This window comes from Nannobrachium achirus (assembly GCF_963921795.1).
Source record: "Nannobrachium achirus genome assembly, chromosome: 5".
NCBI lineage: Eukaryota > Metazoa > Chordata > Actinopteri > Myctophiformes > Myctophidae > Nannobrachium > Nannobrachium achirus.
This window is the reverse complement of record NC_137814.1, coordinates 57479021-57491875: the sequence shown is the minus strand read 5'-3', so window position 1 is coordinate 57491875 and position 12855 is coordinate 57479021. Positions and strand designations below refer to the sequence as shown.

The 12855-nt window shown below is 44.8% G+C and overlaps 1 protein-coding gene across 1 annotated transcript in view; it reads left to right on the top strand.

Moving 5' to 3' along the window:
* LOC308285211 (receptor-type tyrosine-protein phosphatase N2-like) overlaps nucleotides 1–12855 on the top strand; it is a gene marked incomplete at both ends in the record, with an annotated part of 322852 nt that overhangs the window by 275298 nt on the left and 34699 nt on the right. The window contains 2 exons of the mRNA XM_080725929.1: nucleotides 8047–8194; nucleotides 9112–9185. Coding sequence (XP_080582055.1) covers nucleotides 8047–8194; nucleotides 9112–9185 — 222 coding nt within the window. The remainder of the gene's footprint in view (nucleotides 1–8046; nucleotides 8195–9111; nucleotides 9186–12855) is intronic.

Genomic DNA, 12855 nt, shown 5'->3' with positions numbered 1-12855 from the left:
TGAACCTGTGATTCACCAGGTAACGATTGGAACATAGCACATTCCATCATCCATTCATGTTACAAATGTGCCTGCATTTCTTTTGGAAATACTTGTTTTCCAGAGGTTCTTTTCACTGTTTAGCTTTGCTAATTCTTCTCTTTTGTTACTGAAAAAAAGTGTCACTTTTTGACACTTCTTTTCATTGGAAAAGCCAACCCCTAGGTGGGGTTGTCAAAAGGGCCTTTCTGTGTGGCGTTTGTGTAGCAGGTATATAAGATATACAGTATTTATGCATTCCACCAAGAATCCCTCACGTTTTACTGTATTTTTCCTTTATTATTTATTGTCACTCTTATTCTGTAAATAGTTTGCTCAATAGACCGTTTTGGGAGTTTTCTTTTATTTTGAAGTCCTCACTTCCTGTCTAGCGTCATCTACCTGCGTGTGTTTTCTCTCCCTCCTCACTTCTAACCTGTCTTGTGAGGAGAGAAATAAATCATGCCACAGTTTCGGCTAACGTGGAACACAGTCTCTTCATCATCAAACGTATAACACAACGCAGAGCAGTAGCAAGGGTCTGCTAAAATGTAGGCCCAGACCGGCTACATTGGTGCCGTGACCCGGATGACATCGTGGATCAACACCAGCTTGGTCACCGGAGGTTGTCCGACGTCAGAACAAGAAAGGAAGATGGGTTCCAAAGTAAAGGAGAAAACTGTTCATATTGATGATTCTGGCTCTGGGAGGGGGCCGCAGCTGATTAGCTCTCCAGTTCCTGGGTTGGGGAGGGGGGCACAGCTGTTTGACTCTCCAGTTGCGAGTCCAGGTGATGTTAGGTCACCAGCATTCTCTAATGGCTCAGTAGCCGTTCAGCATGGGGGGTTCGACCTCATGCAGTTAAGAGATTATAGTCTCTTGTACCCTGTTCTGTTCTAGAGGGGTTGTATCATTTCTTCTGTTTTTGTTTTATTGAGATATTGTTTCTTTTGTATTTATAATTTTTGCAATGTGTCAGGTGTACATGGTGTACCCTACTGTATGTGCTCAAAAAAAGAATGGTTTGGGACAAGTAGGCCGGGTAGCTTGGTGTACACGGCACCAAGTATTACTAGGAGGGACTAAGGTTTGATCACCCTTTTGTTTTCTCTTAACCTGTTAACCAGGTAGCTTATAGCTGAATGTGGATATTAGATATTCATGTGAACCCGTGCCAGTTTTGACACAGTGTTAGTTGTGGTATAGCTGAAGGTGAATATTAGATATTCATGTAAACCTGTTGACACAGTGTTAGTTGTCCACAGCTACAGTACGTGTTATGTCCAGCAGGCTGTTCAGGATTTTGGTGTAATTCAGGAGGGGTGAATGTAGCAGGTATATAAGATATACAGTATTTATGCATTCCACCAAGAATCCCTCACGTTTTACTGTATTTTTCCTTTATTATTTATTGTCACTCTTATTCTGTAAATAGTTTGCTCAATAGACCGTTTTGGGAGTTTTCTTTTATTTTGAAGTCCTCACTTCCTGTCTAGCGTCATCTACCTGCGTGTGTTTTCTCTCCCTCCTCACTTCTAACCTGTCTTGTGAGGAGAGAAATAAATCATGCCACAGTTTCGGCTAACGTGGAACACAGTCTCTTCATCATCAAACGTATAACACAACGCAGAGCAGTAGCAAGGGTCTGCTAAAATGTAGGCCCAGACCGGCTACATTTGCATGTTCTCCCTGTGTCTCCTAGGGTAGGTACCCTCACACAAAACATGCAGTAATCCTGGTCTCTATACTGCCTCCCCCTGGCCAGCCGGGGCGCCTGATGGAGGGGAAAGGAACTGGTTGGAATAACGTGTTCCTTCCACGCGCAACGTCCAACCGGGGAAACTCCCCCCTGTCAGGTGTAAAGAAGCAACTTGGACTCCTCATGCACTGAAGGAAGCATGAGGTCAGTTTGTTGCTCTCCCCAGGTTGGCAGAGGGAGTGTAGTGGATTACATTAGACAATTGACACCGGGTGTAAAATGGGTTACAAAAATGTGATGGAAAGAATTAGAAGAATCTGAATAGCCTTTACATAACAACACCTTTGCAAATGTCATCCTTTCTCACATTCAATATATTATAATTATTGCGACCGAAGGTCGCAGTTTACTATGAGAAACGTCACAGCTTGTCCGTGTCCGTCCGTCCGTGTAGACGTGTACAAAGTTTTACGGTCTATGGGTTTGCTGCTCTGACATCATGCTCTGATGTCACTGTGATGTCAGGGGAACCACTCTACCAGAATGGGTTTGCCGCTCTGACATCACGCTCTGGCCTCACTGTGATGTCACACTAACAGAATCCCTTTTATGCCCTACATGTAGTTCCCTGATGTCATTAGAGAGATCCCTGTGATGCCAGGGGAACAAATTCCTGTTATGCCCTTATATGGAGATCCCTGATGTGCACATCCCTGTGGCTTGTCGCTCAGAGGCGTCTTACTAGTATATAGGCTTTGATTATTGATTATCAATGACGTCACTTGATGCAGAATCGAGCACGGAGGAATTGCGATGCGTTGCTGAATGGATTATGTTTGACACCAATAATCCCCAGGCTAGACTGACACTTGGTTGTGGAGAGCTCACTATCTCTGTGTTGTGTTGTTAAGTCGCTTGTCCTACAGATGTGTGTACTGTTCTTAATGTCTATATTTTAGTATTCATACCTCATATCACCTCCTATCCTAGTATCACCTCCTATATATCCTCATGTAACCTCCTCTCCTCTCCTCTCAGCTTTGTTAGCGCTCTCCTCTCCACACACACACACACACACACACACACACACACACACACACACACACCGGTGCCCACATCACAGTGCTTGTCTCCTCGATGGACTCGTTTCTCAGCTTATAAAATAGTCTGCTTATAGTTTTAAAGGATGCTTATGGTGCTCTCCGGCTCAACGTGGCATTAAGTAACCAGCACACGCATACGCACACAGGCATACACACACACACACACACACACACACACGCACGCGCACGCGCGCGCGCACGCGCACACAGACACACACTTAGGGCTGTCACAATTATGACATTTTACACAACGATTAATTGTCACTCAAATAATTTTGATTAAAGATTTAATTGTGTTTTTCGTCGTTGACAATTACATTTCTGATTGGCTTTTAGGTTTTGAAGTTGCACATGGTAGATATGACACATAACCTAAATATACAAAGAAATGAAGGACATAGTTGACAACTTTACACATTGCCTCCAATGAGTCGGTCGGTGTCAGCTTGCCACCATTGGCGTGTGAATGTGGGGAGTGAGGACGCTGGCGTTGACTGTTCGCCGCTTCACCTCCCAATGTCTGAATGAATGAACCTTTGTAAAACGCTTTGAGCACTTGGAAAAGTGCTATAAAAATGCAATTCATTATTATACTTAAAAAAAGAACATTGATAGTGGAAACCGCCGATCGACAAGCGATCGACAAGCGTTGTGAGCTTGTCGATCGGCGGTTTCCACTATTTTTGAAAATGTTTGAAAATGTTTCTACAAGTAAACGATTATGAAGATTGAGATTGTCAAATAATTGCGATTAGACAATGTAATAATCGTGACAGGCCTACACACACTCTCTATCTCTCTCTCTCTCTCTCTCTCTGTGTCTCTCACCTCATCATCATCAGGACCTCTCGTACAGCGGCTGTACACGTGAGAGGCAACCATGGCGGCCCTGCGCTGATGATGCAGTCTTATTGCGTTATAGGAGTGATTTAAGGCAACACCTTGGGGCAGCTGCATGCTCCTGTCACCCCCCCCCCCCCCCCCCCCCCCCCCCTTAGTAAAGGGGATTAGACGGTGTTTGGGCGACACATGGCGATCTCAGCAGCTTCTGATTGGATTGCAATAATCCCTTTACGCCGCCTCCCAAAAACCCTATTACCCTGGTATTAACCAGAGAGAGAGAGAGAGAGAGAGAGAGAGAGAGAGAGAGAGAGAGAGAGAGAGAGAGAGAGAGAGAGAGAGAGAGAGAGAGAGAGAGAGATAGGGGGGGAGGGAGAGAGTGGGAGAGAGCGAGAGGGAGAGAGAGGGAGAAGGAGAGAGAGAGAGAGAGAGCAGATCAGGACAGGACAGAGAGTTCGAGGGAAGAAGGGATGAGAATGTGAGGGAGAGATGAAGGGAGAGATAGAGGAGAGGAGAGATGGAGAGAGATGAAAGGAGAGGAGAGCCGTTTCAGATGCTGGTGTGTGAGTTTGTGCGTGATCGTGTGTACAATATCGTCGTTGTCGGGTGGAAACCTTGTATGTCATTTTTTTATTATTTTAAAAAGCGATCTAAACTAGTGAAAACAGCAGATCTATTTTCACTACTTTTGTGCGACACTTTTGTATAATGAAGTAGGGCTTTAGTGTACGAAAAACGTACAAATTTGAAACTTACGAGGTTTCTGTGCAGGCCCGACAGTGACGATGTGCACGCTGCCCGCGTGCACGTGTGCGCGTTTCCCTCTGCTTCTATTTGTGTAACTACATAGAAGCCTGATTGTGCACGCACACACACACGCACACACGCACACACTAACACACTAACACACGCACACACACTTTACTCATAGAATATACACATGGAATCCAATAGACACATTCGTACACTCTATGAGTTACAAATCGAATTCAAAACGGATTATTATACTGGGTAAATGCAGAGTTTGTGCGTGCGTGCGTGCGTGCGTGTGTGCGTGCGTGTATGCGAGTGCATGCGTACAGTATTTGTGTGTACGCCGTGCGTGCATGTGTGTACCGTACGCGTGGTTTATTTTTAAAACCCTGGTGGTCTTCTGGTCACACATTAGATAAGCAGACATCGTCCTGTGAAGCGCTTTCCATTTTTAACAGCAAACCTCTTCAGCGGGAGCACATTAGTCCCTTTCTCTTTTTATAATCCACTTCCCAATTACATCTCCTCCATTTGTAACCCACGCCATAAATCAACTCACGGCAGCCATTTTAACAACCTCCAGAATCCCAATTTAACCGTTCTGTTCCTTAAAGTCCTCTTTTTTTGTTTTGCTAGCCTGCATGGCATTAATTAGCCAGACTGATAACGTGGATTCACCCATGCACGCGTTCCTCCACGGTCTGGTCTTTGGCCCATAAGGAGCGGCAGGTGTAAAGTAAAGTAGTGGCAGTGCCATGATGTTTTATCCCTCTAAAACATGATGATAATGATTATACTAGGAGGAAGATTTTTTTCCGAAAAAGTGTACAGAAAGAGTTAAAATGTTTTTTTTTTCTTTTTTTTTATGTGGCCACACTCACCAGTTCATTTAGGGTAGAGCTCCACCAAAAAGACAGCGTCGGACGGCGTAAAAAAATGAACCGGGGCGAATTTGAGCGTCCGACGTCGACCGCACCATTCGCTCTACCCTAGCAGCGGCCCTGTAGTAACCTATCAGTGACTGCGTTTCAACTGAACAGTGAAACGCAGTCACTGATTGGCCCGGTCTTTTTCTGATTTCTCATACTCGCTCCCTATGGGCTTATAAGTCCAGACTGATACAAACGGAGGAACTTGCGGGTGAATCCAGGCTACCGCTTTTCCGAGCGAGTACGGAGACCTGGAGTCGAAATTTGTATAGGCGAGTGGCTAAAAAGCTGCCCTTGATTCAACTCAACTAAACTTCTGTTGTCACATCCATCACAGGTTTACAGGTGTAAAAGAAAAGACAGAAAAGTGGGTGAATTTATTCCTCGTACAAAGATGAAAAGAGATGGAGAGAAAGAAACAGAACAATCACACATCAGCATGGCAGTGTGAAATACAGTGGTGTTCAATAAAATAGTACAATTACTTGAGTAATGAGTAGGTGCCATAGTGTTGTACTTTTTCTGTTTTGTATGTGTCTTTGGAGTTAACACCTCTCTTCACTCTAATAGACCCCATCCAGAATCAATGGGCATTTTTGTCTTAGGAATGCGACAATTACAAAAAAATATTATTGAAATTAAGTCTCCATGGTGTGAGTAATCAGTGAGTAATCAATAGGAAAAAAAAGTCATTTAAGGACTCACTGAAGGCAGCATTCAAGAGAATTGCCTTGTGCAAACTGTCCTGAACTTGAATGCATCATCTTATTTTGAAAGAATTGCCCTCTCTGTGTAGAAATCCATGTATATGCCACGTCCAGTGTTGCCTTTTTTATGCTTAGTTTAGTGTGGTATCAAGTACTGAAAATAGCCAAACTCCAAGTCTGCTATTTTCAATATTTTCACCAAAAGGCCCTTTTAGAAATGTCAGCCCCTGCCTCTCTAACATTCTCTGCACGTCCCTGCACCCCATGAACACTGAACGGTACCTAAGCTGTTAGGCGTGGCTCTGGCAACAGCGCTACCGTTAGCTCCTCGCACTTCTTACCGTCTGACGAGCTCATTAGCGCCGCTTGATCAAAGTCACGGACTTAATTAATTATGAATACGGCACGAGGAGGTAATGGTCTGCCTTTAAATTGGTTGTCATTTAGAGAGAGCTATTCCTAACCAGGCCTATTAGCTGACCTCTAAAAGGAGTGTCTCTTTCACCCTGAGAGCCCTATTTCGGGCGTGTCATTAAACTTAAAGCCCATACGTTGTGGAGTGGGGGTCCCCCAGGGCTCTGTACGAGTGACTTTCCTGTTTCCGCTCCACATCAAATACGTTCGCTTCGAAAGTAGACAATCTAGCTTGAGTAGGCTACCGTGTGTGCTTGTAGATCTGCTTTTTTCACTAGTTTCGTTCGACAGCCGTGTATGATAAAGCAGTGTCCTCGTAAACCAACCCTCCTTAGATTCGAAGAAGATGGGAGGAGTCAGTTTACTATAGGCTAATAAAGCAGGGCTTTACTTTACTTACTTAATAAAAATACAAATTTGAAACTTGGACATACAAGGTTTCTTGCCCGACAGTGACGATAAGCGACTTTGCCTTTGTCTCATTGTGTCTGAATGCAGACCACAGAAACCCAGGAGGCAGTTTCTTGGAGGCGGTCTGTTCAAGGGGAGGAGGATTTTCAAGAATCTTAAAACCACCCCTTGTACAGTTAGGTTCTTGTAAAGGAGCGCTCGTTTTCTATTGACCATGACGGAGGCACGCCGTCTCAGGCGACCTGGAGCCACGCGAGACAGAGCCGAGTGAGTCGCTGTGTCGAGCGTTGCGAAGGTCGCATGAGCCGACACTGCGCCATTAGAAGTAGTAAACCAGGGGGACAGAATAGTAAATCTTCGTCCCCCCGACTTTTGGCACCTCCGCGCGGTCCAAGTGAACACAACGGAGCGCTCCCTACCTGGAGCGTGCACGTGACATTACTGCCATGATTCTATTGCAGGGTTCCCCAATTAGTTTTCTCCATGGGCCGAATTATGTCTAGGGTACCAACCAAGCTGAGGGCCACAAAATTGCAGGGGGCGACAGCGGAGTTCCCGCTACTCCAGCGACAGTTCAAATATCGTCGTTGTCGGGTGAAAATCTTGTATGTCCAAAACCGTTCGTTTTGCATTTATCATTTTAAAAATTATTTAAAGTAGTGAAAACAGCCGATCTACAAGCACACAACGCCTCGCACCGCGAGGCGTTGTGTGCTTGTAGATCTGCTGTTTTCACTACTTTTGTGCGACGGCCTTGTATGATTTGGGAAAGAGCGTGCAAATTTGGAGATACGAGATTTCCACCCGACAACGACAATATACTAGTGTTGTTGCTGCCCTTATACCACCATTAATACTGGCGTTGGTGTGGGCCAGACAGTAGCCCCCCGCGGGCCGCAAATGGCCCGCGGGCCGCCTATTGGGGAACCCTGTTCTATTGGATGGTATGAACCTTCAAAATCCACCCCTAAAATGAGCCTTCAAAATCTGCCCACCCCCCCTCCTCCCAATGACTCCGCCCTTGTTGCAGGCAGGCCTACATGTTCTCAGTCCTCCTGGTTGTGTTGTTGTCTCCTACAGGCCTACATGTGCTCAGTCCTCCTGGTTGTGTTGTTGTCTCCTACAGGCCTACATGTTCTCAGTCCTCCTGGTTGTGTTGTTGTCTCCTGCAGGCCTACATGGAGGACCACCTGAAGAACAAGGACCGCCTGGAGAAGGAGTGGGAGGCTCTGTGTGCCTACCAGGCTGAGCCCAACGCCTGCACCGCCGGCCTGCGTGACGGCAACGCCAAGAAGAACAGAACGGCCGCCGTGGTGGCGTGTACGTATATATCCTCACTGTCGGGGTGGAAACCCTGTATGTCTTTTGTATTTATCATTTAAAAAATGGTCTAAACTAGTGAAAATAGCAGATCCACAAGCATGCATTGCGTGCTTGCGGATCTGCTGTTTTCACTAGTTGTGTGCGACAGTGCTGTATGATGAAGCAGGGCTTTACTTTACAACAACAAAAAAAAGTACAAATCTGAAACTTGGAGATACAAGGTTTTTGCCCGTCTGTCTGTCTGTGCGTGCGTGCGTGCGTGCGTGCGTGCGTGCGTGCGTGCGTGAGTGTGTGTGTGTGTTAGGGCATTCACGAAAAGTGATTTTTAGTATTCTAATTATTCGACCTCAAAGAATTCAAATAGTCGAATATTTGACAGGACTGTCCAAACTGTCAAATATTAAGTAAGCAAGGCGACCATTGTGAAAATAGTCGATCTACATGCCATGCGTTGCGAGGCGTTGTGAGCATGTAGATCTGCTATTTTCACAATATTTAGTCACATTAAATGTAATACCTACAATTCCAAGTGCTTGTCAGGGTGGGGGTCCCCAGTTCAAATATGTTTATTTTCGGTGGCACAGCCTAAAAAGGTTTGAGAACCCCTGGTATAGAGCATTAACAAATTCATCCACCAGGGGCATTGAAAAAAAAAGCGAATATTCGACTTCGGTGAACAACGTCGAATAGTGACTTTGATATTCGAATATTTGGTGAATGCCCTAGTGTGTGTGTGTGTGTGTGTGTGTGTGTGTGTGTGTGTGTGTGTGTGTGTGTGTGTGTGTGTGTGTGTGTGTGTGTGTGTGTGTGTGTGTGTGTGTGTGTGTGTGTGTGTGTGTGTGTGTGCGTGCGTGCGTGCGTGCGTGCGTGCATGCGACAAGTTGACTGATGGAGTGGATGTGTTTGCGTTGCAGATGATCACTCCAGAATCAGACTGAAGGTGGAGAGCAGCCAAGGAAACTCTGACTACATCAACGCCAGCCCCATAGTGAGTAAACTCTCTGCATATCACTGCCATAGAGAAGTGATATGGGAGAAGTGATAACTGAAGAAGGACATAGAGTCTGCACACTGGTTAAAGGGGTATTTCACTTTCAAAAAAACTTTTGGTAATTTTATCGTCTAATCAGGCTTTTATGAACACCCTGAACAGTTTTTAATTAGCTTGATTGAATATTTAGATATTTGATGTAAATGTTACCAGGCCCTCCAGGCCCAGGTCCTCTCCCCACACACACCCATTGTAACTTCAAACTTCATTTTAACCATGATAGATTCATTAAAAACACATGTTATTTTTTCTGGTGACTCATACTACCCTCCTAATATGTGAGCAGGCCGTGTTTTTTCGATAACATTTTTCATTTATTTTTAATAATTATTTTTTTGTATTTCATTTTTTCCATTTTTCCAAATAATTATTAAAAATAAATGAAAAAGTTATTGAAAAAACACGGCCTGCTCACGTATTAGGAAGGTAAAATGAGTCACCAGAAAAAATAATGTGTGTTTTTAATGAATCTATCATGGTTAAAATGAAGTTTGAAGTTACAATTGGTTTGTATGTGGAGAGAGGCCCTTCCACTGCTCCCTGTTGAAAGTGGAATATCCCTTTAAGCTCCATAAGTTTATTGCTGGTCAGCAATAAACTTATGGAGCTTAACCAGTGTGCAGACTCTATGTCCTTCTTCATGATTCTGCTTGTCTAGCACCTGGGCCTGGGATGTGTGTGCACTACTCTCTTCAGAAGTGATAACTACCTCTGCCTCTGGCCTCCTGAAAGGTGAGTTTTCAGGGCAGTTTTGAAGGAGGCCAGTGAGGCCAGCAAGGTACAAAATCACACATTTAAAATGAATTGGACCGTTATTGAACGCATGTCATGATAATTGGAAAAATGGTTTTAAAAACTAGCCATTGAAAACAAAACATAGTTATGAAAAGAAATACCTGTAAAGTCCGACCAAAGCTTCATTCAAGTGAATAAGTGTTTTGTCTAAGTGTGTTCACCTCAGGTAGTTTTGTCTTGCGTTGGTGCATTGTGTGCGCACCGCAGCTATGTTTAGTTTTGCGTTGGTGTGTCGTGTATTCACCTCAGGTAGTTTAGTTTTAGTATTGGTGCGCTGTGTGTGCACCGCAGGCTGTTTTGTTTTGCGTTGGTGCGCTGTGTGTTAATTCACCCTAGGTAGTTTAGTCTTGCGTTGGTGCTTCACCTCAGGTAGTTTAGTCTTGCGTTGGTGCTTCACCTCAGGTAGTTTAGTCTTGCGTTGGTGCTTCACCTCAGGTAGTTTAGTCTTGCGTTGGTGCTTCACCTCAGGTAGTTTAGTCTTGCGTTGGTGCTTCACCTCAGGTAGTTTAGTCTTGCGTTGGTGCTTCACCTCAGGTAGTTTAGTCTTGCGTTGGTGCTTCACCTCAGGTAGTTTAGTCTTGCGTTGGTGCTTCACCTCAGGTAGTTTAGTCTTGCGTTGGTGCTTCACCTCAGGTAGTTTAGTCTTGCGTTGGTGCTTCACCTCAGGTAGTTTAGTCTTGCGTTGGTGCTTCACCTCAGGTAGTTTAGTCTTGCGTTGGTGCTTCACCTCAGGTAGTTTAGTCTTGCGTTGGTGCTTCACCTCAGGTAGTTTAGTCTTGCGTTGGTGCTCTGTGTGTGCACCGCAGGCCGTGGCAGATGAGAGTTTGTGACCTTGGCTTTATGCTAATGAGATGCTGGTTAGTGTTTACGGACAGTGTTTGTTTTACTCAGTAGCGTTTGGAACATTTCCACCTAAAGCCTGTTAGTGGGGCTCAGGGGACCATACACAATACCACACACGTGTGCACGCACGCACGCACACACACACTCACAATCATACACACACACACACACACACACACACACACACACACACACACACACACACACACACACACACACACACACACACACGTCATGCACAAGCACACATGCGCTCAGATTAACGCTTGTTAATAAACTCACACACTTTCATAAACACAAATATACACAGACAAAAAAACACACGCACGCAAGCTGGAAAACAAACGAGACAAAACGCAGCAAAACAAACTGCCAAAGGTGATTGGTACCCTACATGCCCTGTTAATAATCGGATTCCTCTCCTCGAATCCCGTCCATGCACGCATCATGCACACTACAGTATATGTACCGTACACCATTCTCCACGTTCCATGAACCACACCAACTACGAATGAGGTTTTTACAAGGACTTTGTGTCAATAATGTTCAAAATATAAAGCACCAAATAGTTTACAATCATGAACCATCCAGACCTCTCAAGTCATCTAGGACAATTGTTCTCAACCGCACGCGGAAGGATTCCGTAAAAGAAAAAAGAAAAAAAAATACAGACGTCCCAAAGCCGGAGGAGGAGTCTACCTTTTTGTCTATGACCCAGACTGGGTGCCCAAATGTGGCATAACCGGGTGACCGAGCCAGTCTTCCGGGTGCTTCAAACACCACTGAGCAACTTTTGTTGAAGTGTATAGAATAGCCTTCTATTTTATATTATACCTCTTTGCTGCCAAACCACAACCTCCACCCCTCATTTCTCACATGCCCCTCTTCTAGCGCCACCGTGCAGCCGATTCTTGCAAAACATATTTTTGGACACTGCTCCTACAGATTTTGCCCTAAAATCACGCAAAGCGGGAACACACTACACATATGGCTAGAGTCATGTCATCAACATCGATCTGTCCCATTTAGCGCCCCCATCAGGGTGATTTTTGTAAAACATATTTTTGGACACTGCTCCTACAGATTTTGCCCTAAAATCACGCAAAGCGGTACACAGTATCTCTAAAGTCATGTCATCAACATGGATCTGTCCCATCTCCCATCTCCCCTCCTGATTGGCTACCATTGCCTTCTAAAGTTTGTGTATGCGACCTGACGGTGGCTTATCTCCCGATTAGGGAGTCCTACTGGTATTATACCTCTATGGCGCTGATGCCCGACAAAGCCGGATGCACCACGGTTGGATTAGAACCTACAACCTCAGTCCGTGGTGGTGGGCAGATACTTTAACACCGTGCCACCCTGAGCACCATGGGTGGCAGAATTGAAGCTATTCTATGTAACTTTTCCAATAAAACAAATCTTAAAATTGTCCTAACTATTAAATCGCTAAAGTTTTAGAATACCCACTTCGTGAATTTCAGCCCCTAAAGCCTTCTGTAAATATGTTTTCTATGATCCTGGCCGGGGACCGGATTTTGCGGCAAAATTACGTCATCTGCATCCTTCCGTATACGTTGTCTCCAGATCATACATTACCGGCCAATCACAGCGCGGATCATACACTACCGGCCAATCACAGCGCGTCTTGCCGTCTTTTCAGGAAGTAGCTGTGGAAGTAGTAGTGGTCCGCGGCGACCCCAGGCGAAAAACGGACGAAAAAAGCAATACTGCTACTGACCAGTAGTTGAGCAACTTCCATAGTATAGCTTTAAAGTAGAATTTTTATCCACCACATATCTGGGAACAAACTCCCTAAAACGACTGGTCTGCTGCAGCTCTCAGTTCTTATACATAAATCAAAGCTAAAGACCTTCCTGCTTGCCGATGCCTCTTACTGAGTTCTTTTTTAAATCATGTTGTATGCACTGTAGCTTCATTCTCTTGATTGTTTCTCTTTTATTTTGAC